This window comes from Oncorhynchus mykiss, chromosome 12 (assembly GCF_057628025.1).
Source record: "Oncorhynchus mykiss isolate SJ-2025 chromosome 12, ASM5762802v1, whole genome shotgun sequence".
Lineage (NCBI taxonomy): Eukaryota > Metazoa > Chordata > Actinopteri > Salmoniformes > Salmonidae > Oncorhynchus > Oncorhynchus mykiss.
This window is the reverse complement of record NC_143033.1, coordinates 30,313,251-30,338,819: the sequence shown is the minus strand read 5'-3', so window position 1 is coordinate 30,338,819 and position 25,569 is coordinate 30,313,251. Positions and strand designations below refer to the sequence as shown.

General features: G+C 44.0%; 1 protein-coding gene and 1 long non-coding RNA gene across 2 annotated transcripts; both read left to right on the top strand.

The window, feature by feature from the left end:
* The first annotated feature begins 13,349 nt into the window (after nt 1-13,349).
* LOC110536843 (olfactory receptor 2C1-like) lies at nt 13,350-14,498 on the top strand. The gene has a single exon (XM_021622515.3). It carries the CDS (start codon nt 13,481-13,483, stop codon nt 14,447-14,449), a length of 969 nt encoding a protein of 322 aa, XP_021478190.3. The 5' UTR covers nt 13,350-13,480; the 3' UTR covers nt 14,450-14,498.
* Nucleotides 14,499-15,575: 1,077 nt separating this feature from the next.
* LOC110539137 (uncharacterized) lies at nt 15,576-17,128 on the top strand. Its single transcript, XR_002475870.3, has 3 exons — nt 15,576-15,734; nt 15,913-16,033; nt 16,139-17,128. It is a non-coding gene; the product is annotated as an uncharacterized LOC110539137 (long non-coding RNA).
* Nucleotides 17,129-25,569: the final 8,441 nt, after the last annotated feature.

Here is a 25,569-nt window from a genome sequence, read left to right as displayed (position 1 = left end):
GTTTGGGACCAGTCCTTGCAGTAGCAGATGGGAGTCGGACAGAAAGCCAGCTTGGACAGAGGAGGGATGAAGAAATCGATCCACGCAGACCTCTACTGTGCACCATGACACTGAAGCCTGTAACACTTTAGAGCTGTTTATTATTGTGTCAGCGTGAAAAGTAGGGACTTAGCTAAGGAAACTGACAGATCAATAATGTTACATTGACATACTGGCTAATATAACTCACATTGCACTGAAAAAACATAAAAATGTCAATCTTCAATCGTTTGGCAGATGGTTTCATAATTTCATTCAGGTCTAGTTTGATTGAGGCAAAAAATAATAGCTAAGCCAACTTTTGGCCAGCTCTCTCTGTAACGGTTCATCAACGGTGAAAGCTTGCCAAGTTTATTTACTTCTGTAATGTGACAAAACAAAAGCTACAAAACATGTTCATACAAACAGCTGCAGTTACATAGTAATAATAGCCACCTCATATCGCTATCTGACAGATAACTAGAGGCTAGAGCTGACCTGGCTGTGGTATCTACTCACTAGTGTATTCATTCACCTCAGTCGAGAGGGGATGAAACATTAGCTAAAGTTACAATACTAGCTCAGCACTATGGGCTCCTAACCAACTGTGCTGTTTTGTTTGTTTTTTTGCATTGTTTGTAACTTATTTTGTACATAAAGTTACTGCTACCGTCTCTTATGACCGAAAAGAGCTTCTGGACATCAGAACAGCGATTACTCACCCCGAACTGGACCAAGATATTTTCTTTAATGAGTCCGACGCAAAGGATATACTGCTTCCCTGAGACCAGGCCCAAATCCCCGTCATTCGTGTGAAGAAAGGACGGGGATACAGGGGGAGAAGGTCGGGGTGCCTTGTGAGAATTCGTAGGCGAGTGATTAAACCACTGATACCATCCGTTCTATTGACCAACATGCAATCACTGGAAAACAAACTGAATGATCTACGGTCGAGACTATCCTACCAACGGGACATTAAAACTGTAATATTTTATGTTTCACCAAGTTGTGGCTGAACGACGACATGGATAATATAGAGCTGGCTGGGTTTGTGTTTCTATTTGTCAATAACAGCTGGTGCGCGATGTCTAATATTAAAGAAGTCTCTAGGTATTGCTCGCCTGAGGTAGAGTGCCTCATGATAAGCTGTAGCCCACACTCTCTACCAAGAGAGTTTTCCTCTATATTATTCGTAGCCATCTATATACCACCACAAACCGATGCTGACACTAAGACCGCACTCAAAAAGCTGTATAAGGCCATAAGCAAACAAGAAAAATGCTCATCCAGAAGCGGTGCTCCTAGTGGCCAGGGACTTTAATGCAGGTAAACTAAAATCAATTTACCTAATTCATACCAGCATGTCACATCCACTCCATCCAGCCAGCTCCATGCCCCAGGTAGATGGGGGGAGAGGGGAAGGGTGTTCTGGGGCCGTCCTACCAACCCTGCTATGCCCCTCCAGAAGGACAAAGTCAATCATCCAGTCATCCAGCCCAAGCTGTAGTAGGCCTAAGCCAGCCCTCCACACTTGCCTGGCTACCCAGACATTTGCGAAAACATTCAGGGCCATCTGATTGGTCCAGAAACCATTGGGCCAGAGGCTGAACACACATTAGTAAAGCGGCAGTTTGAACATTTGTCATAGGCTTTGATACTCTGATTGGTAAGAGGCGATCTAATCACTGATGACTTTGTTTTGTACAACAGTCCTTGTACCTCTTGTCTCCAGAAACGACTTCAATGATGTCAGTCTCAGACTAAAGTATGTAACGAATGACAGACCTCCAGGCTTCTAGGCCCTATACTCTTGGCCCTGCCTGCCTGCCTACATGCCCTTTCCCTAGGCCTAAATGTCCAGCTTACTCCCCCCCAATAATTCGATTTTTCCTCTCCACATCGAGACCTCTAGGCCTTTTCTCCCTGCCCTGCTTGCCTACCCAGTTGTGTAGCTAGCTAGTGCTGTTCGTTGTTGAATCTCAGATCACGTGCCTGCTGCAGAGCTCTCTCAACACACACACCCCTCTGGTCCTCCCCCTCCCTACCAATGATTGTATATTAAGCTCCCTCCCTACCACTTACTCATTCACTTACTCAGCAACAGCCTGCCTCACTGCCTGATAGTCAGCAGCAGGTCACAGTGAAATTAATATGTAAAAAATGTAAAAAATAAAAATAAAAATAAATAAATGCCATGGTGGCCGTGGAGCAATTTAGAAGTAGCCCAAAACCCATAACCAATACATTTTCACCCACAACATAGTTCTCAAAGTAGCCCAATTTGCAGTAAAACCATGGACATGACAACACTGGTTGTGATTGAATGGCAAAGACACACCCAAGAAACACTCACATCAAACCACACCCCCAAGACAACCTTCGTTTGCCTTCAGTCATGGTCGCTAGCGTTTCTTAAACAGCTTAGAAAGTTACAGAAAATTATATCATTTTAGAAGCTTCTGATAGGCTAATTTACATTATTTGAGTCAATTGGATGTGTACCTGTGGATATATTTCAAGGCCTACCTTCAAACTCAGTGCCTCTTTGCTTGACGTCATGGGAAAATCAAAAGAAATCAGCCAAGACCTCAGAAAAAAATGTGTAGACCTCCACAAGTCTGGTTCATCCTTGGGAGCAATTTCCAAATGCCTGAAGGTACCACGTTCATCTGTATAAACAATAGTATGCAAGTATAAACACCATGGGACCACGCAGCCGTCATACCGCTCGGGAAGGAGACGCGTTCTGTAGAGATGAATGTACTTTGGTGCGAAAAGTGCAAATCAATCCCAGAACAACAGCAAAGGACCTTGTGAAGATGCTGGAGGAAACAGGTACAAAAGTAACTATATCCACAGTAAAACGAGTCCTATATCGACATGACCTGAAAGGCCGCTCAGCAAGGAAGAAGCCACTGCTCCAAAACTGCCATAAAAAAGCCAGATTACGGTTTGCAACTGCACATGGAACAAAGAACAGACTTTTTGGAGAAATGTCCTCTGGTCTGATGAAACAAAAAGAGAACTGTTTGGCTATAATGACCATCGTTATGTTTGGAGTACAAAGGGGGAGGCTTGTTAGGAAGTTAAAGCTTTGCAAATAGTATACAGATTCTTTGTTGAGCATGTACAGATGGACTATAGACTACCATGTTGAAAATGAAGAGCTACACCGCTGAAATGCTACTGAAAGGTTAAAGTCATGCTGTTGACATATTAGTCTCTAGAGCATCGACAGATAGGTTATCCAAATAAAGTGTTACCAAAAAATGTAAATGTATTCATAATTTTCACATTACAATTTAGTATTTAAGCATTTCATTTTCAACGTGGCACTAATAATTCTCCGTAATTAGCTACTTTACTGATGTCTTTGGTAGACATTTGGCACATTTTGATATTGACAAAATGCTGACAGGCAGGTCTACAATTGCAGTCTAGTTATAAACCTTTCACTTTTCAGTTTTATTTTCATTCTCAGTTTCTTTTGGGATATTATTTGTTGTTCTCAGTATATTTTAGGAGTTAGTTGACAACCATATTCTTCATCAGACTAGCTATCTGGGCTACTAGGTCATTAATCCACTCATCCCCTGGAAAGCAATTAAAACCACACTGATGAGACCTAAAGGACACTCCGACCAAATGGAACTCTTTGTGGCTGGTGTCTGGAGGTTAGGGTGAGCAGATGAGGGCGAGTTGTAATGACCTCCCGTCAGACAACACTCTTGTAACTCTGATGGAACTGGGTGAGGGAGCATGGAGCCATATTCCCTCTGTGCCCAATGTTTTATACAGTCACCTCAAATTATTGGCACCCTTGACAAAGTTGAGCAAAAAATACTGTAGTTAAATGATACCAAAACTGAGCTATATTTATTACTTTTTATACTAATAAAAGAGAAAGATATTTTTTTTAAACAAGTAATATATATTTTTCTCTCAAAAAGATCAAAATGATTGCCAACCCTGTTTTCAAGGCTTTGTGCCAGAGGTGTCATTCCCTTATGGGGCACATGCTCCCTCAGATTTGTCCTGTTTAAAAAATAAATAATAATACTTATTATTTTTATTAGAACATTTCGTTTCTCTGTAATATTCCTAGCCACCTAGCAATTTTATAAAGGTGGCTTTAGCAAGCCCAGATAGGTTCCCAATCTCCCAACCTCATAACTAGCTACCAAGAAGCCATTTCAGGCTATCAATCAAGTTAGAGTAGCTAGCTTGTCTAACTATCTTAGATGGCATTCCAGTTGGCAAGGTTGGTAGACTTTAGAAAAGCAAGCAATTACTAAATGTACTGAACACCGCTGGTGTGTTTGGCCAAAGACCTCTATTTTCGTCTCATATGACCATAGCTCCTGGTTCCAATACAAGTGCCATTGCCATTTAGGAAACTCCAAGTGTTTACAGTTCATTCCTAAAGAATTCAGAACCCTTGACTTTTTCCACATTTTGTAACATTACACACTTGTTCTAAAATAGATGAAATCGTCCCCCCCCCCCCCCCCCCCCCCATAAATCCACACACAATACCACATGACACATGACGACAAAGCAGAAACAGGTTATTTATTTGTTTTAATAAAAATAAATAAATAAACATATAGCTCATTTATAGTGGCTTGCGAAAGTGTTCATCCCCTTTGGCATTTTTCCTATTTTGTTGCCTTAAAACCTGGAATTAAAATAGTTTTTTGGGGGGTTGAATCATTTGATTTACACAACATGCCTACCACTTGAAGATGCAGATAATTTTTTTATTGTGAAACAAGAACTGAGACAAAAAAACAGAACTTGAGCGTGCATAACTATTCACCCCCCAAAGTAAATACTTTGTAGAGGCACCATTTGCAGTAATTTTAGCTGCATGTCTCTTGGGGTATGTCTCTATAAGCTTGGCATGGTTAGCCACTGGGATTTTTGCCCATTCTTCAAGGCAAAACTGCTCCAGTTCCTTCAAGTTGGATGGGTTCCACTGGTGTACAGCAATCTTAGGTCATACCACAGATTCTCAATTGGGTTGAGTTCTGGGCTTTGAATAGGCCATTTAAAGACATTGAAGTGTTTCCCCTTAAACCACTCGAGTGTTGCTTTAGCAGTATGCTTAGGGTCATTGTCCTGCTGGAAGGTGAACCTCCGTCTCATTCTCAAATCTCTGGAAGACTGAAACAGGTTTCCCTCAATAATTTCCCTGTATTTAGCAGCATCCATTATTCCTTCAATTCTGACCAGTTTCCCAGTCCCTGCCGATGAAAAACACCCCCACAGCATGATGCTGCCACCACCATGCTTCACTGTGGGGATGGTTTTCTCAGGGTGATGAGAGGTGTTGGGTTTGCGCCAGACAGTGTTTTCCTTGGTGGCCAAAAAGCTCAATTTTAGTGTCATCTGACCAGAGTGCCTTCTTCCATATGTTTGGGGAGTATCCCACATGCCTTTTGGCGAACACCAAAGGTGTTTGCTTATTTTTTTCTTTAAGCAATGTTTTTTTTCTGGACTGTAGCGCTGTCTTAGACGTCTCAGTACAGACATTGCAATTTATTGCCCTGGCCACATTTGCAGTCCTCATGCCTCCTTGCAGCATGCCTAAGGCACGTTCACACAGATGAGCAGGGACCCTGGGCATCTTTCTTTTGGTGTTTTTCAGAGTCAGTAGAAAGGCCTCCTAGTGGCCTAAGTTTTCATAACTGTGACCTTAATTGCTTGTAAACTGGTAAATAAAGCTTGTAAATAAAATGAACCCCAAAAGGTTCTTAGAGGAACCATTATGAGGGGTGCTTCGAACAACCTTTTTCAAGGGTTCTTCAAAGAACTTATAGGGGTTCCCCCACAGTTTCAATTTGAAGAACCCCTAAAGGATACACCAGGAAACTTTTATTTTTAGAGTGTAGGAGTAAATGTCAGTTGGCTTTTCATAGCCAATCCCAAAATAAACTGGTCATATTCAGGACACAACTTTGTAAGGACTGTGTTTGTGCAAAATGTTTGTGAAAAAATAAAGTGTCCAGGCCAAATGCTGACTGTTGCATGAATCGAAGCTGGACGTTCTAAATAAGCGTTCTAATCACACCGGTTTGAGCATACGCTGCAGGGACCACTGTAGAAAGATCACACCCGTTTGTTGGTACAAGCAACATTTTGAGAAGTGAAGCAGCATTGCTCAGGTGCACTCCGGCAGCACTACACCCCTGTGTAGCAGTAGCCTATGTTTTCAAGTTCAAGTTTTTATTACACTTATTAACTGTAGCAGTCAATACAAACTGAAATCCATGAGCATACAGAAAATCATAAAAATAGAGACAGTCAGGTCCACAGCATTAGCAATGCACCTCGCTGTCTCCTCACTTTCTCCATCCTTCTGCTTTGTAGATGGTTAGCTGGATAGCCACTCCTCTCCACTAACAGACTGTAGCACCCACTTGGGTGATGCTACTTAAGAGTCTTCATGGTGCCGCTTGCTTGGTGGTGCCACCAAGCACTGTGATAGGAGAAAACTGAGAAACTCTATGTCAATACCTGAAAATGGCTATCTTGCAATGATCAACAACCAATTAGACAGAGCTTGAAGAATTTTGAACAAAATAATGGGCAAATGTTGCACAATCAAAGGTGTGGAAAGTGTCACGCCCTGACCTTAGAGAGCCTTTTTATTTCTCTATTTGGTTAGGTCGGGGTGTGATTTGGGTGGGCATTCTAGTTTTCCTATTTATTTGTTTTTTTCTGGTATGGTTCCCAATCAGAGGCAGCTGTCTATCGTTGTCTCTGATTGGGGATCATACGTAGGCAGCCTTTTTTTCCCCTTTAGTTTGTGGAATCTTGATATTGTATAGGTGCTGTGTAGCCTACAGAACTTTACGTTTGTTTTGTATTTTTGTTGTTTTTCCGTGGTCATTTTAAAATAAAGTAAGATGTTCTCCTACCACGCTGCACCTTGGTCTAATTCATCCAATGAACGAAACAGAAGATCCCACCACAAGAGGACCAAGCAGCGTGGCCAGGAGGAGCAGGGATCCTGGGCCCGGGAGAAAAGTGAATGGAGGACATCATGGACATGGGAGGATGTGATGGCAGGGGACAAGACCCTGCCATGGAAGCAGGTGGAGGCAGCGAAGGAGGACCAATAGCGACTCCGAAGTTCACGACCACAAAGGAAGCCCGAGAGGCAACACCAAAAAATGTTTGGGAGGAAGCACGCGGGTTGGTAGGCGAAGCCGAGGGGCAAGTTTGAGGGAGAAGAGGAGTATTGGGATAGACTGAGTGAGGAGTATTGTGAGATAGTTGAAGGGAGTGATGAGGTAGAGTGGATGGTTTGGTGTCTGGAGCAAGACAGTCGCCGTGAGGAGCGTGGGACCAGTCAGGCACCATGTTCTGCCTTCCACCCAGGACAACGGAATGGGTCCCAGCCTGCGACCCAAAACAACGACGTCGTAAAAGAGGCAAACGAAGCGGTCTTCTGGTCAGGCTCCGGAGACGGGCACATCGCGCACCACTCCCTAGCATACTACTCGCCAATGTCCAGTCTCTTGACAACAAGGTTGAGGAAATTCGAGCAAGGGTAGCATTCCAGAGAGACATCAGAGACTGTAACGTTCTTTGCTTCACGGAAACATGGCTCACTCGAGAGACGCTAACGGAATCGGTGCAGCCAGCTGGTTTCTTCACGCATCGCGCCGACAGAAACAAACATCTTTCTGGTAAGAAGAGGGGCGGGGGCGTATGCCTTATGATTAACGAGACGTGGTGTGATCCCAACAACATACAGGAACTCAAGTCCTTCTGTTCACCTGACTTAGAATTCCTCACAATCAAATGCCGACCGCATTATCTACCAAGGAAATTCTCTTCGATTATAATCACAGCCGTATATATTCCCCCCGTGTGATCACACCACGTCTCGTTAATGGCCATGAACAAACTTTATTTGACTCTTTGCAAACTGGAAACCACATATCCTGAGGCTGCATTCATTGTAGCTGGGGATTTTAACAAGGCTAATCTGAAAACAAGACTCCCTAAATTGTATCAGCATATCGATTGCGCAACCAGGGCTGGTAAAACATTGGATCATTGCTATTCTAACTTCCGTGACGCATATAAGGCCCTCCCCCGCCCTCCTTTCGGAAAAGCTGACCACAACTCCATTTTGTTGCTCCTTGCCTACAAACAGAAACTAAAACAAGAAGCTCCCACGCTCAGGTCTGTTCAACGCTGGTCCGACCAATCTGAGACTGCTTCAGTCACGGGGACTGGGATATGTTCCGCATTGCTTCCAACAACAACATTGACGAATATGCTGATTCGGTGAGCGAGTTCCTTAGAAAGTGCATTGACAATGTCGTTCCCATAGCAACGATTAAAACATTCCCAAACCAGAAACCGTGGATTGACGGCAGCATTCACGTGAAACTGAAAGCGCGAACCACTGATTTTAACCAGGGAAAGGTGACCGGAAACATAACCGAATACAAACAGTGTAGCTATTCCCTCCGCGAGGCAATCAAACAAGCTAAGCGTCAGAAAAGAGACAAAGTAGAGTCACAATTCAACGGCTCAGACACAAGAGGTATGTGGCAGGGTCTACAGTCAATCATGGATTACAAAAAGAAAACCAGCCCCGTCACGGACCAGGATGTCTTGCTCCCAGGCAGACAAAATAACTTTTTTTGCCCGCTTTGAGGATAATACAGTGCCACTGACACGGCCCGCAACCAAAACCTGCGGACTCTCCTTCACTGCAGCCGACATGAGTAAAACATTTAAACGTGTTAACCCTCGCAGGGCTGCAGGCCCAGACGGCATCCCCAGCCACGTCCTCAGAGCATGCGCTGACCAGCTGGCTAGTGTGTTTACGGACATATTCAATCAATCCTTATCCCAGTCTGCTGTTCCCACATGCTTCAAGAGGGCCACCATTGTCCCTGTTCCCAAGAAAGCTAAGGTAACTGAGCTAAATGACTACCGGCCCGTAGCACTCACTTCCGTCATCATGAAGTGCTTCGAGAGACTAGTCAAGGACCATATCACCTCCACCCTACCTGACACCCTAGACCCACTCCCATTTGCTTACCGCCCAAATAGGTCCACAGACAATGCAATCTCAACCACACTGCACACTGCCCTAACCCATCTGGACAAGAGGAATACCTATGTGAGAATGCTGTTCATCGACTACAGCTCAGCATTTAACACCATAGTACCCTCCAAACTCGTCATCAAGCTCGAGACCCTGGGTCTCGACCCCGCCCTGTGCAACTGGGTACTGGACTTCCTGACGGGCCACCCACAGGTGGTGAGGGTAGGCAACAACATCTCCACCCCGCTGATCCTCAACACTGGGGCCCCACAAGGGTGCGTTCTGAGCCCTCTCCTGTACTCCCTGTTCACCCACGACTGAGTGGCCATGCACGCCTCCAACTCAATCATCAAGTTTGCGGACGACACTACAGTGGTAGGCTTGATTACCAACAACAACAAGACGGCCTACAGGGAGGAGGTGCGGGCCCTCGGAGTGTGGTGTCAGGAAAATAACCTCACACTCAACGTCAACAAAACAAAAGAGATGATTGTGGACTTTAGGAAACAGCAGAGGGAGCACCCCCCTATCCATTGATGGGATAGTAGTGGAGAGGGTAGTAACACATCACGGCGTACACATCACGGACAAACTGAATTGGTCCACCCACACAGACAGCGTCGTGAAGAAGGCGCAGTAGCGCCTCTTCAACCTCAGGAGGCTGAAGAAATTCACTTCTACAGATGCACAAACGAGTGCATCCTGTCGGGCTGTATCACCGCCTGGTACGGCAACTGCTCCGCCCACAACCGTAAGGCTCTCCAGAGGGTAGTGAGGTCTGTACAACGCATCACCGTGGGCAAACTGCCTGCCCTCCAGTACACCTACGCCACCCGATGTCACAGGAAGGCCATAAAGATCATCAAGGACAACAACCACCCGAGCCACTGCCTGTTCACCCCACTATCATCCAGAAGGCGAGGTCAGTACAGGTGCATCAAAGCAGGGACCGAGAGACTGAAAAACAGCTTCTATCTCAAGGCCATCAGACTGTTAAACAGCCATCGCTAACATTGAGTGGCTGCTGCCAACACACTGACTCAACTCCAGCCACTTTAATAATGGGTATTGATGGAAATTGATGTAAAATATACCACTAGCCACTTTAAACAGTGCTACTTAATATAATGTTTACATACCCTACATTACTCATATCATATGTACAGTGGGGTAAAAAAGTATTTAGTCAGCCACCAATTGTGCAAGTTCTCCTACTCCTACTGTTTTTAATCAGGGCAAGGTGTCTGGTAACATGACCGAATACAAACAGTGCAGCTATTCCCTCCGCAAGGCTATCAAACAAGCTAAGCGTCAGTACAGAGACAAAGTAGAATCTCAATTCAACGGCTCAGACACAAGAGGCATGTGGCAGGGTCTACAGTCAATCACGGACTACAGGAAGAAATCCAGCCCAGTCACGGACCAGAATGTCCTGCTCCCAGGCAGACTAAATAACTTTTTTGCCCGCTTTGAGAACAATACAGTGCCACTGACACGGCCTGCAACGAAAACATGCGGTCTCTCCTTCACTGCAGCCGAGGTGAGTAAGACATTTAAACGTGTTAACCCTCGCAAGGCTGCAGGCCCAGACGGCATCCCCAGCCGCGCCCTCAGAGCATGCGCAGACCAGCTGGCCGGTGTGTTTACGGACATATTCAATCAATCCCTATACCAGTCTGCTGTTCCCACATGCTTCAAGAGGGCCACCATTGTTCCTGTTCCCAAGAAAGCTAAGGTAACTGAGCTAAACGACTACCGCCCCGTAGCACTCACTTCCGTCATCATGAAGTGCTTTGAGAGACTAGTCAAGGACCATATCACCTCCACCCTACCTGACACCCTAGACCCACTCCAATTTGCTTACCGCCCAAATAGGTCCACAGACGATGCAATCTCAACCACACTGCACACCGCCCTAACCCATCTGGACAAGAGGAATACCTATGTGAGAATGCTGTTCATTGACTACAGCTCGGCATTCAACACCATAGTACCCTCCAAGCTCGTCATCAAGCTCGAGACCCTGGGTCTCGACCCCGCCCTGTGCAACTGGGTACTGGACTTCCTGACGGGCCGCCCCCAGGTGGTGAGGGTAGGCAACAACATCTCCTCCCCGCTGATCCTCAACACTGGGGCCCCACAAGGGTGCGTTCTGAGCCCTCTCCTGTACTCCCTGTTCACCCACGACTGCGTGGCCACGCACGCCTCCAACTCAATCATCAAGTTTGCGGACGACACGACAGTGGTAGGCTTGATTACCAACAACGACGAGACGGCCTACAGGGAGGAGGTGCGGGCCCTCGGAGTGTGGTGTCAGGAAAATAACCTCACACTCAACGTCAACAAAACTAAGGAGATGATTGTGGACTTCAGGAAACAGCAGAGGGAACACCCCCCTATCCACATCGATGGAACAGTAGTGGAGAGGGTAGCAAGTTTTAAGTTCCTCGGCATACACATCACAGACAAACTGAATTGGTCCACACACACAGACAGCATTGTGAAGAAGGCGCAGCAGCGCCTCTTCAACCTCAGGAGGCTGAAGAAATTTGGCTTGTCACCAAAAGCACTCACAAACTTCTACAGATGCACAATCGAGAGCATCCTGGCGGGCTGTATCACCGCCTGGTACGGCAACTGCTCCGCCCTCAACCGTAAGGCTCTTCAGAGGGTGGTGAGGTCTGCACAACGCATCACCGGGGGCAAACTACCTGCCCTCCAGGACACCTACACCACCCGATGTCACAGGAAGGCCATAAAGATCATCAAGGACATCAACCACCCGAGCCACTGCCTGTTCACCCCGCTATCATCCAGAAGGCGAGGTCAGTACAGGTGCATCAAAGCTGGGACCGAGAGACTGAAAAACAGCTTCTATCTCAAGGCCATCAGACTGTTAAACAGCCACCACTAACATTGAGTGGCTGCTGCCAACACACTGACACTGACTCAACTCCAACCACTTTAATAATGGGAATTGATGGGAAATGATGTAAATATATCACTAGCCACTTTAAACAATGCTACCTTATATAATGTTACTTACCCTACATTATTCATCTCATATGCATACGTATATACTGTACTCTATATCATCGACTGTATCCTTATGTAATACATGTATCACTAGCCACTTTAACTATGCCACTTTGTTTACATACTCATCTCATATGTATATACTGTACTCGATACCATCTACTGTATCTTGCCTATGCTGCTCTGTACCATCACTCATTCATATATCCTTATGTACATATTCTTTATCCCCTTACACTGTGTACAAGACAGTAGTTTTGGAATTGTTAGTTAGATTACTTGTTGGTTATTACTGCATTGTCGGAACTAGAAGCACAAGCATTTCGCTACACTCGCATTAACATCTGCTAACCATGTGTATGTGACAAATAAAATTTGATTTGATTTGATTTGATTTAAAAAGATGAGAGAGGCCTGTAATTTTCATCATAGGTACACTTCAACTATGACAGACAAAATGAGAACAAAAATCCAGAAAATCACATTGTAGGATTTTTCTGAGTCTGGCAGCGCAACAAATCCAATGGCGAAATTGAAAGTGCTCCGCACACGCCAGCAAAAAGGTTCCTCCAGGTACCCTTCGCTACATTGAAAAATTAAAGGTTACTACAAGAATCCCTCAACCAACCAAAGGTACATTGACTGCAATGGTTCTTCAGGGAACTCCAGGGTTCATTGAGAATGTCCAGGGTTCCCTGAGTCACCCCTAATTCTAAGTGTAAGGTGCAAAAAAGTGAACTATAACCTATATTCAGCCAAACAGCGTAACATAAATGATAGGATTATGTATTATGTGTCTTAAATATGCATTTTGCTCATTTGGTCATTGGAGTCACAGTAGGATGTGGATGTACTTGATCTTGTCGGTCTTGATCTCGTGGCCACTCGAGACCACATAACTGTGGTCTTGTTCTCATCAGGGTCAAACTCAATGTTCCCAACTTGGGGAGGGCTACGAGTTATGAATGCAACATTGTTAGGATCAACAAGTAGTTTACTTAAGGATTAATCAATTCCCTCTTTTCTCACAGTAGCAATTCATTATGTATATTTTTTTAAGAGAATTAATTAGGGGTGACTCGGGGAACCCTCCCTCTTGAAGAGGTAATATAAATGCAAGCACACTCATCTGTCATCAAGCCAGTTTGGGAAACCACTGTGAAAGGCAAGTACAAAAGGTATAGAGGTATAGATGTAGTATTGAAATTCTGTGAAATGCAGTATGATTTTAATTTGTTTTGTATTGCTAATGAAGTTAATGAAATAACGTTATTTCAGGTCAACTACAGTCATTATGGCAATCTATCTGTGATTTGTTTAATTTCTTTTAAACAATGCTATGATTGAAACATGCTAATCTTTTTTATTTCCGCATCAAACATCAACATTGAAATTGAGGGAGATATGGACAACATATCATCGATAATAATGTTCACATTTTCAGGGCTGGATGAATCTTGGACAAATAGATTAATAATATTTGTTTTTACCCTCCTGGGATTTATTTTGACACTTGTTCTTAATTTGACCTTGATTGTGATTATAATTTTACACAGAACTCTCCATGAGCCCATGTATATTTTCTTGTGTAACTTGTGCATTAACGGGCTGTATGGATCCACTGGTTTCTACCCTGCATTCTTGTATACACTGACAGGATCAAATATGATCTCACTCAGTAATTGTGTTCTCCAGATATTTGTGATCATGACATATTCCTTATGTGAATTTACTAATTTAACTGTGATGGCTCTTCACAGGTACATGGCAATATGTAGACCTCTGCATTATCAAACTGTCATGACAAGAGTAACCATCTGCAAGTTGCTCATTTTCATTTGGCTGTTTCCCTGTGGTACAACAGGAGTGTCCATTTCAATAATGCTCAGGTATCCTCTTTGTGGATCACACATAGACCGACTCTTTTGTCAAAACTGGGCATTGATAGAAAGACTTGCTTGCCAAGAGGACATTGTTAAACATATTGCCAATGGGTCTTTCTTTGTGTGGTTTAATTTACTGGTAGCATTTCTTATTTTCTCATATGTAAAAATTATTGTTGCTTGTTGGCATTCCCCAAAAAATCAACACAAATGTATGTCTACTTGTTTGCCTCATTTAATAGCCCTTGTCAACTTTATCATTTTAACAATATTTGATGCTCTGTTTGGATCCAGGGATGGTCCAAAGGTATTAGGAAAGCTCATGTCGGTTGCTATTATTGTCATCCCTCCATTTATCAATCCCATTATATATGGTGTCAAACTAACTCCTATCAGGACACAGATAAAAAAACTTTTTCAGCAGATACAGAGTTAAATACTTGTAGTGTTATATTGATCATTAAACATGAATTGGTTATTGCTTATTAGTTATATTCTTTGTTTTCTGTTTCTCCCTCACACCGTTAGTTAAGCTGTTAAAAACAATAGAATCAGAGCTAAAATAACACCGCCAAAAAACATGGATTGAAATGACTAATGGAGTGAACTTATTTGAGCTATTCTACCTCTAATCTGAAGTATTCTTGTAAAGAGTCAGCTTGTACAGCACTGCAAATTTAATAACAAATTTAAATGGGCCATTCTGGATGCATATTTAGTAGGGGAATTTGTTTATTCAATAATACATTTTGCTCTGTTTCCACTTACTGTGTATGGAACACAGGATCTATTTATCAGCCCATGTAAAAAGAAAACTGAGTTGATAAAAACAAAAGCTAGATGCTAAGACATGCTGGTTGCTAAGTTAACCTTTATTTAACTTATTTAACTTCTTATTTACAATGACGGCCTACCCCGGCCAAACCCGGACGACTCAAACCCAAGAGAAAACCTCAAACCATAAGAACAGCTCAAGAAGCAGAACTAGTACAATGCGGCCCTAGTAGTCCTACCTTCCATACAGGCATGTCTTTACAAACCTTAACTATGTGATCCATCAGAAGGCAGCGTACATTTATGGAGGTTTACTGTAATGTGATAATGTTATGCATTATGCAAATTTCAGCGATGCAAAAAACCTCACCTACAGTATGTAGAAGTTTGAAGGTCTCTCACTGCTATTGAAACATATGGCCTAAAAGGGCAGACAGCAGAGGTCAAAGACTTGTGGGACTATATATGTTCTGCAAATATAGAATAAGTATATTTGATATTAACAACATACATTGAAGATACGTGTGATTTCAGGCTAACATTGCTGCCTCTCACAGAGAGAAAAACATTCCCTGGAAATTGTTAACAAATGGACTAAAGCATTTTTTAGATCAGGTGAAAACAATTTTTGCTCTCGAGCTCCTGTCCTGTGATGCTACTGCATCATGAGTAGCCTACTCTTTACAGGGAAGCAGTTTTACTAAATGTGATTAGGAACAGTATGTCTATTCAGACGTCCACATAATTCCATCCTGAGCTTTTCTCACAGTGACCATAGCGTTCCTTATTAAAGTCACTCCTCCCTCAAGACCAACATACAAAACAGGCCACGACTAAAGTTCAGTTCTGTGTTAAAGACGGAGTAGTAACATAATCCTCTTCAGCAGCTAGAATGTCTTGTCAACGTGTGCTCTTCCTGGTGCTCCTGGTTTTCCTATCACTTAATAGTAAGTCTGGATTCAATTTGTGTTTACATGTCTAATGAAAATAGCACTTCTAAATTAAACGGTGATATGAATGCATTGGCATTCAATAGTTACATCTAAGTTGCATGTAATACAGTATATGTAATATGTTTATTGTTTTATTGATTCCAATTTGTACTCCTTTTGGTTCTAACTATAGTTGTGCAGAATGAGGCTGCATCATTTCCCTTCTCTTGCCCCACCCTGAGTGGAGTCTGTCGAAAAGTTTGCCTACCAACAGAGATGTTCTTTGGACCACTTGGCTGTGGAAAGGGATTCTTGTAAGTTTATATTTCAACAGTTCCACATCAAGTAAATGTACTACATAATGGGACACACTTTCCTTTGGAATATGTGGATTTACTAATCCATTATTTTATTTTCAGGTGCTGTGTTTCTCATTTCTTATGACAACTGAGTAGTTCCTAGATCAGTTCTGATCATTAACATCTTATGTCCCTCCACCTGATATTGGGATTCTGTGGACTGCCTTCCATGACTTAACTGTGTATCTAACTACCTGTATATTTATTTGTTGCACTTTTCCATTTGTAACACCTTCAACTGCAGGGGTTAATGTAATCAAATTGGCAGTACTGAGTAAAAAAAAAAAAAAAATTAATTGCAAGAATCATATAGTAGAAAAGCAGCTTAGATGAAGGGGGTGGTGGATGGGATGATAAATACACTGGGAAAACAATGCAAGAAATGTGTGTATTAGTGTTCTCCTGTGAGGAGTGGAGGTTAAAAAAAAACTGTTATGTTACATTATGGTGGTATTATGTTATTCACCACTCTTGTTTGGAAGAATTTATCAAACTTAAAAGAGGGCAATCTTGGATTGCAACATCCATTTCTTGACTATTCATTTCATGATACAGCTCCTAGTGAAAGTCTATAAATCCCTTGCACAGCTTTCACATGGGGTATTTAAGCAGCTATCTGGTAGGTTTATGAAGATCTCCGAGAATAAGAGGTGTGTGTGTGTGGGGGGGGTGGTGGGAGGGGGGGTGGCTGCATCCTGCCCACAAATGCAATTGTATTTGTAACATGTGCCGAATACAACGTGTACACCTTAACGTGAAATGCTTACATACAACCCTTAACCAACAATGCAGACATAAAGTTAAGAAAATATTTACTAAATAGAGTAAAAGTTTAAAAAATATATCATAAGTAAGATAAGAAAATTACATAACAATAACATGGCTGTATACAGGACCAGGTTTATGCTCACTCTTTGGTGTGGTAGCCTTTCTGGGCTTTTGTTACTGCAATATTTTTTTTTCAGTGTCTCTTGTACAACGTTCCTGCAGGATTTTTGCCTTTTTGCTCTTTGGTGCAATAAATAAATAAATAAAAACAATAAACTTAAAGACGTCCTCCGGAGATTATTGAACATTTCCTGTTAAGCGATATCCCAAGTATAAATACATCAGTGTACACACACTAAAGAGTAAAAACATATGTTTTGCACAAATTTGTGTTTTTTAGACTGCAAACTTCAAGGAGTAGGGCATTCAAGGAGTTGGTCTGATGGTGCCCGCTGATGTCATCGGCCTCCCCCCTTGCTTGAGGAGCAAACCTCCCCCCACTTGTGCCATAATGTCATGAGGCAACTGGACCACCTATTGAGATGTGCCTCTTATTAAGTAAATCAGGTCATAAATTAGATGAAAAAGAGACTGGAGTAGGACTTTAAACTCCTGGTGCCTCAAATCCCTTCTTCCACTCCACCAACACCTTCCAGTTGTCAGTGCCATGTGTTTAAAGGTTGAAGCCCTAGGTCTCTTACTTACAGGTTTTCACGGCCCCTTTAGGATTGAATCCCTATGTAGCTGATGGTAGCCTACTGCTGGTCTGGAGGCTGCTACAGCCTATTACATGTGTCCAGCGCTGGGGTGTGGTTCAAGTACCTAATGCAGAGGGGCTGTCCATTAGCCAGTTAGATAGCATTTAGGGTTCATGACCCTAAACCAGCGAGCTAATTCCCCACCCTTACACTTGCAACATTATTCACCTGTCTAAATTCCCCCAGTGGTTCTGATGTGCGTGAACTTGCAAGATAGTTAAGCCTTTACCTTTAGCGAGGCCTAGGCATAGGCTACAACATGACATTTTATCAAAATACTTGCCAGCAATGACCTCATATTCTACCTCAAGTCAACTCATGCATGGGCTGACCCTTGAATCAAATCAAATTGTATTTGTCACATGCGCTGAATGCGTCTATACAATAGACCTTACAGTGAAATGCTTACTTACAAGCCTTTAACCAAAAATGCAGTTTTAAGAAAATAAAAGTGTAAATAAACTGAGGTAAAAAAAAATACAAAAATAATATTAATAATAATTAAAGAGCATCAATAAAATAACAGTAGGTAAGCTATGTACAGGGAGTACCGGGTCAGAGTCAATGAGCGGGGGCACAGGTTAGTCAAGGTAATTGAGGTAATATGTACATGTAGGTAGAGGTAAAGTGATTATGAATGGGCAATAAACACAGTACACATGCACCAAATGCAGAAAAATACATTTGCAACACACACACAGTAAAACTGGGCCTGAGCGTCCAGCTTACTCCCTGGACCTCCAGGTCTCCAAACTTACTTTCCCTTAGAGCCCTGCATGGGCATTAATTTGAATCCCTACCCATGCCCGCGACATTCTGGCCCTACCCTACCCAGGCCCAGATTGCGTCTGCCAAATTTAAAGGTAATGAACAGTCAAAATCATGTTTTTCATGAAATTGAATGATATTTTTTTATTTAACCTTTATTTAACTAGGCGAGTCAGTTAAGAACCAATCATTTTTTACAATGACAGCCTACCCCGGCCAAACCCTCCCCTAACCCAGACGGCGCTGCGCCAATTGTGCACAGCCCTATGGGACTTCCGATCACAGCTGGCTGTGATACAGCCTGGGATCAAACCAGGGTCTGTAGTGATGCATGTAGCACTGCGATGCAGTGCCTTAGACCGCTGCGCCACTCGTGAGACATATTTGGATGACAGCAGATCAAAGTATGATGCCTATCAGTTAAAAGCGTTGGGTCAGTAACCGAAAGGTCGCTGGTTTGAATATACAGGGGGTACCGGTACCGAGTCAATGTGTGGGGGTACAGGTTAGTCAAGGTAATTTGTACATGTAGGTAAGGGTAGAGTGACTATGTATAAATAATAAACAGCGAGTAGCAGCATTGTAAAAACAAATGGGGGGAGGGTCAATGTAAATAGTCTGGGTGGCCATTTTATTAATTGTTCAGCAGTCTTATCGCCTGGGGGTAGAAGCTGTTAAGGAGTCTTTTGGTCCTAGACTTGGCACTCCGGTACCGCTTGCTGTGCGGTAGCAGAGAGAACAGTCTATATGACTTGGGTGACTGGAGTCTTTGACAATTTTTGGGGGTTTCCTCTGACACCGCCTAGTATGTAGATCCTGGATGGCAGGAAGCTTGGCCCCAGTGATGTACTGGGCTGTACGCACTACCCTCTGTAGTGCCTTATGGTCAGATGCTGAGCAGTTGCCATACCAGGCAGTTATGCAACCGGTCAGGATGCTCTCGATGGTGCAGCTGTAGAACATTTTGAGGATCTGGGGACCCATGCCAATTCTTTCAGTCTCCTGAGGGGGAAAGGGTGTTGTCGTGCCCTCTTCACAACTGTCTTGGTATGTTTGGACCATGATAGTTTGTTGGTGATGTGGGAACCAAGGTACTTGAAACTCTCGACCCGCTCCACTACAACCCAGTTGATGTTAATGGGGGCCTGTTCGGCCTGCCTTTTCCTGTAGTCCCTTGATCAGCTCTTTTGCCTGGAGGCGACCGACCCTTTTGTACCTTTTAGTTCAGAGTTTCCCAAACTCGGTCATCGGTACCACAAGCAGTGCATGTTTAGTTGTTTTGTCTTAACACTGCACAGCTAATTCCAATTATCAAAGCTTGATGATTAGTTGATTATTTGAATCAGCTGTGCAGCGCTAGGGCAAAAACTTTGGAGTCCCGGGGACCAAGTTTAGGAAACCTTGCTTTAGTTTAAGCTGCTGCAGAAAAACAGTTAGTTCTGCGTTATCTACAGAAATGCAGTAATGGGTACTGGGTGACTGTTGAGTGCCATAAATTGTCTGTCCAATATCTAGTTCCGTAATGCCTGTAAATCTAAGTTGATCCTAATGGGGGCTGCTTTCCCCATTGTAGATGTAACATGCACCTTAATTGGGGAGAACGGGCTTGTGGTAATGACTGGAGCGGATTAGTGAAATGGTCTCCCCTCAGCAACCTCTTGTGATGCACGTCCCCAAACCTTGCTGGCCGTTTTCTGTTTTGGGAACTGGTAGCTAATAACCCAGTTGTGGAGTTAATTTCATCCATAAGCTTAAAGGGCTCCTGATTTGGCCTCTTTTCGTCAATGCTCATTAAAGGCACAGTCAACTTAGTGTATGTAAACGTCTGACCCACTGGAATTGTGATACAGGGAATTATAAGTGAAATAATCCGTCTGTAAACAATTGTTGGAAAAATGACTTGTGTCATGCACAAAGTAGATGTCCTAAACGACTTGCCAAAACTATAGTTTGTTAACAAAAAATTTGGAGTGGTTGAAAAATTAGTTTTAATGACTCCAACCTTAGTGTTTGTAAACTTCTGTCTACTAGCTCTCTAGAAATACTTTCCTTTGGATAGCTCACTTTCCATGCATGGCAGGACTAGTGTTGTTAATGAAGGTAGACCGTCTCTGATGTTGGCAACATTACAACCAGGACGGACTGTACTATTGGATGCAAAACTGCCGGCACATACAGATGCAGCTCTCATGCAATGCAATTATCTTTTTAATTGCCGTAACGTTAGTTAATAACAGCCAGAACATACATTCACATAGCTATGAGCTAGCATGTTGTAAACTGTAAAGTAAATAGCTAGATGTGTTATCTCCACTAGCTATACATCTTGTTATCGCATAACAAATGTATACAACAAAATATCTCATACATTGCATATTAGTCCACATCTTCTGACATCTGGCTCGTCGTTCTTGCACAGGAAGTGGAGAAGGGGAGACATTTTTCAGTGACACCAGATCACAACAAACAGTGAACAGCGAGGGGGAGAGAAAAATTACGGTTAGGGAGAAATTAACCATATGACCACTAGGTGTCAACGTATACGCACAGATCAATTTGATTTCAACAGTGCTTGATAGAGTCCACAAACTAGTTTGCTGCACTGGTGTAAAATGTAACTTTTGCATATGATTTATATATGAATTTATCTGGAAAATTTTCGAGAAAATTAATGGATCTGTTAAACATATACATGCATCTATGTATTTTCTCTGTAAACTGATTTGATAACTGATCTGCAATTCTGAGGTTAAGTGGGACTAACTAAATGAGAAATGGCATTCTAGGATATATGGAAATACAGCAGACTTTGTGGTATCAAATGCCTTCTTACACTTTAGGATGGGGGATGCAACCCACCTCATATGAAACCATTCCTGTAGACAAATTTACCTACCTGCTGAGTATAAAAAATATAGATTATATACCACAAAATAAATTGAATGGGCTTGTCATTCACACAGTAATGATGAAAAATCAAGTGCATTTAATCTAAATATGGGTATATGAGGACCCCTAGTGGTCACTGGGTTTTTCCCCTTTCCTTTGCAAAAAAAAAAACAATTAGAGATCGTATACAGTAGCTTGCAATGCAATGAGATATATTTGACCCCCGTATTTACTCTGCAACATTTATTGTCATTGACTCAAACAAAATATAATTGTATGAGCTATGCATATGTGTACCGGCATAGCCGCTGGAAGTAGGGGTGCAGCAACACCTGAATAATGATAATATATATTTTAAACTTGACAAAAATATATATTTTTTGAAAAATGTATTTTTTCACAAAAGTAGTGCACTGATATTAGCGGACCAATATAGATGGCTATAGCACAGGCAAAGAAAAAAAATCCCAGCATCTCTGGTAGCTGTATAATTAAGAATAGCATCTCGCAGGATCCAATTGTTGGAATTGTGAGCGTTGATGCCCTGTCCCTTTCTTTGCGAATGTCATTCTAATGGTTTCCAGAAAGAACAAAAGCCTGTCCTCAAACATTTACATCAAAATGCGCAAAGTTATGGGTAAAGACACAAAACATCCACATCAAATAAATATTTTTACTGCTCAAATAACATGGAAAACAACCACGTTTTGTGCAGTATTCATTTACCAACCTCACAAACCACTTAATGTAAATTTACATGACTGTATTGTACAGAAGTTTGTACCTGTAGACCAGTGGAGGCTGGTGGGAGTAGCTATAGGAGGACGGCTCATTGTAGTGGCAGGTATGGAATAAATGGAACGAAGTCAAACGTGGTTTCCATATTATGTTTGATGTGTTTGATACCTTTCCATTTATTCCATTACAACCCTTAAATTGAGCTTGTCCTCCTATAGCTCCTCCTACTATCCTCCACTGCTGTGGACTTTCCATCACCATGAAGAAAAACAATGCACAATACAGTAATTGAGTACATTGAGACATCAAGTGGTTTGTGATGATGTGAGTTTGTGGCTCAGTTGGCAGAGCATATAGCGCTTGCACTGCCTAGATTGGGGTGTTCAATTCCCACAGGGGACCAGTATGAAAATGTATGCACTCACTACTGTAAGTTGCTCTGGATAAGAGTGGCTAGTAAAATAAACCGTTTCAGTTTTCATATAGAGATAAGTTGCATTTTCAAATATTTCAAGAAACTGGAAAACATATCAAGCAAGTGTTTTCCACAATAATTATCAGATAACCTGTTTTGTACAGATAATTATCAGACTCAAAATACAAATGATATTAAACACTCAAATACATTTCATTTGAGTGTTTAATAGGCACTGGGCCTTTACTAGTCCTGTATTATTGGCCCCGCCATTCAGGGGTTGCCACTGTTCAGCTAAAAAAACTGGGTCTGTTTTCCATGTTATTTTGACATTAATATGTGACACATATCAGTTTGCAAACAATGTAAAAAAACAAACAAACATTGAATTAATAAAGCTGCATACTCTTTTTTGCTTTCTTGAGTAAGGCAGCCCCGAAATGCACGTGTTTCAGCATAGCTCAGTGCTTTCTGTGGTGGTGTGTTAACCAGCGTAAAATACAGAGCGTAGGGATTGGTAATGTTCTCTAGTTGCACTGTGATTGGCTTAGTGTTCTGTCACACATGGGGACACTACATCACTGCAAAATCTAAGGGGAGAGCTTGTCACACCCTGGTCAAAGTATTTTTGTGTTTATCTTTATTTATTTGGTCAGGCCAGGGTGTGGCATGGGTTTTTGTATGTGGTGTGTATGTATGGGGATTGTAGCTAGTGGGGTGTTCTAGCTAAGTCTATGGCTGTCTGAAGTGGTTCTCAATCAGAGGCAGGTGTTTATCGTTGTCTCTGATTGGGAACCATATTTAGGCAGCCATATTCTTTGAGTTTGTCGTGGGTGATTGTCCTTAGTGTCCTGATGTCATTGTTCTGTGTTAGGATACACAAGTATAGGCTGTTTCGGTTTTCATTAAGTTTATTGTTTTGGTAGTGTTTGTGTTTAGTGTGTTACTTCATTAAACATGGATTGCAATAGACACGCCGCATTTTGGTCCGACTCTCCTTCTCATCAAGAAAACCGTTACAGAATCACCCACCACAAAGGGACCAAGCAGCGTGTCAACAGGCAAGAACAGCCCAAAGTGGAGTACAGTATGGACTATACTTCTTGGGAGGAGATAGACAGGTGGGCGGTCGACCCAGGGAGAGTGCCGGAGCCCGCCTGGGATTCGATGGAGCAGTGCGCGGAAGGATATAGGAGAATGGAGTTTGCGAAGCAAGCAAGGCGGCGCGGATGGAGGCCCCATAGTCAGCCCCAAAAATGTATTGGGGGGGGGCTCAGGGAGAGTGTGGCAGAGTCAGGAGCCAGACCTGAGCCAACTCTCCCTGTTTATCGTGAGGAGCCAAGGAGGAGACCAGAACCAGAGCCGGTGTTGGAGGTGAGCGAAACAGAGACTGTGAAGGAGTTAATGGGGAAATTGGAGGAGAGAGAAATGAGGGAGTTGCTGTGTTGGTGTTTTAAACATGGAATTCGCCCGACGGAGCGTGTCGGGGATTTGATGGCACCTGGGTCAGCGCTCCATACTCGTCCTGAGGTGCGTGTTAGTCGGCTGGTGAAGATGGTGCCAGTCTCACGTACCAGGCCTCCTGTGCACCTCCCTAGCCTTGCACGTCCTGTGCCAGCACCGCTCTCAAGATCTCCAGTACGCCTTCACGGTCTAACCCATCCTGTGCCACCTCCACACCCCAGCCCTCCGGTAGCAGCTCCCCGCACCAGGCTTCCTGTGCGTGTCCTCGGCCCAGTACCACCAGTGCCAGCACCACGCATCAGGCCTACAGTGCGCCTCGCCTGTCCAGCGCTGTCGGAGCCCTCCTCCTCTCCAGCGCTGTCGGAGTCTCCCGCCTGTTTAGCGCTGTTAGAGCCTTCCTTCTCTACAGCGCTGCCGGAGTCTCCCGCCTGTTCAGAACTGCCAGTTAGCATAGAGCTGCCAGTTAGCATAGAGCTGCCAGTTAGCATAGAGCTGCCAGTTAGCATAGAGCTGCCAGTCTGCAAGGAGCTGCCAGTCTGCAAGGAGCTGCCAGTCTGCAAGGAGCTGCCAGTCTGCAAGGAGCTGCCAGTCTGCAAGGAGCTGCCAGAGCTGCCTGTCTGCAAGGAGCCGCCAGAGCTGCCAGTCTGCAAGGAGCCGCCAGAGCTGCCAGTCTGCAAGGAGCCGCCAGAGCTGCCAGTCTGCATGGAGCAGCCAGGGCCGCCAGTCAGCATGGAGCAGCCAGGGCCGCCAGTCAGCATGGAGCAGCCAGGGCCGCCAGTCAGCATGGAGCAGCCAGGGCCGCCAGTCAGCATGGAGCAGCCAGGGCCGCCAGTCAGCATGGAGCAGCCAGGGCCGCCAGTCAGCATGGAGCAGCCAGTCAGCATGGAGCAGCCAGTCAGCATGGAGCAGCCAGTCAGCATGGAGCAGCCAGTCAGCATGGAGCAGCCAGAGCAGCCAGTCAGCATGGAGCAGCCAGAGCAGCCAGTCAGCATGGAGCAGCCAGAGCAGCCAGTCAGCATGGAGCAGCCAGTCAGCATGGAGCAGCCAGAGCTGCCAGTCAGCATGGAGCAGCCAGAGCTGCCAGTCAGCATGGAGCAGCCAGAGCTGTCAGTCAGCATGGAGCAGCCAGTCAGCATGGAGCAGCCAGAGCTGCCAGTCGACCAGACTCTTCCAGATCTGCCAGTCGACCAGACTCTTCCAGATCTGCCAGTCGACCAGACTCTTCCAGATCTGCCAGTCGACCAGACTCTTCCAGATCTGCCAGTCGACCAGACTCTTCCAGATCTGCCAGTCGACCAGACTCTTCCAGATCTGCCAGTCGACCAGACTCTTCCAGATCTGCCAGTCGACCAGACTCTTCCAGATCTGCCAGTCGACCAGACTCTTCCAGATCTGCCAGTCGACCAGGATCTGCCAGTCAGCCAGGATCTGGTAGATTCATCAACCTGCCTGAGCTTCCTCTCACTCCTGAGCTTCCTCTCACTCCTGAGCTTCCTCTCACTCCTGAGCTTCCCCTCAGTTCCGAGCTGCCTCAGTCCCGAGCTGCCCCTCAGTCCCGATCTGCTCCTCAGTCCAGTGGGGTTCTGGGTGAGGACTACTAGGCCATGGTCGGCGGCGAGGGTGGACTATCCAGGGACGCGAGGAGAAGGGACTAAGACATTGATTGAGTGGGGTCCACGTCCCGCGCCGGA

Excerpts from the sequence above, each read along its gene's own strand:
- LOC110536843 (XM_021622515.3), top strand. The coding sequence starts at position 13,481 with ATGCTAATCTTTTTTATTTCCGCATCAAACATCAACATTGAAATTGAG.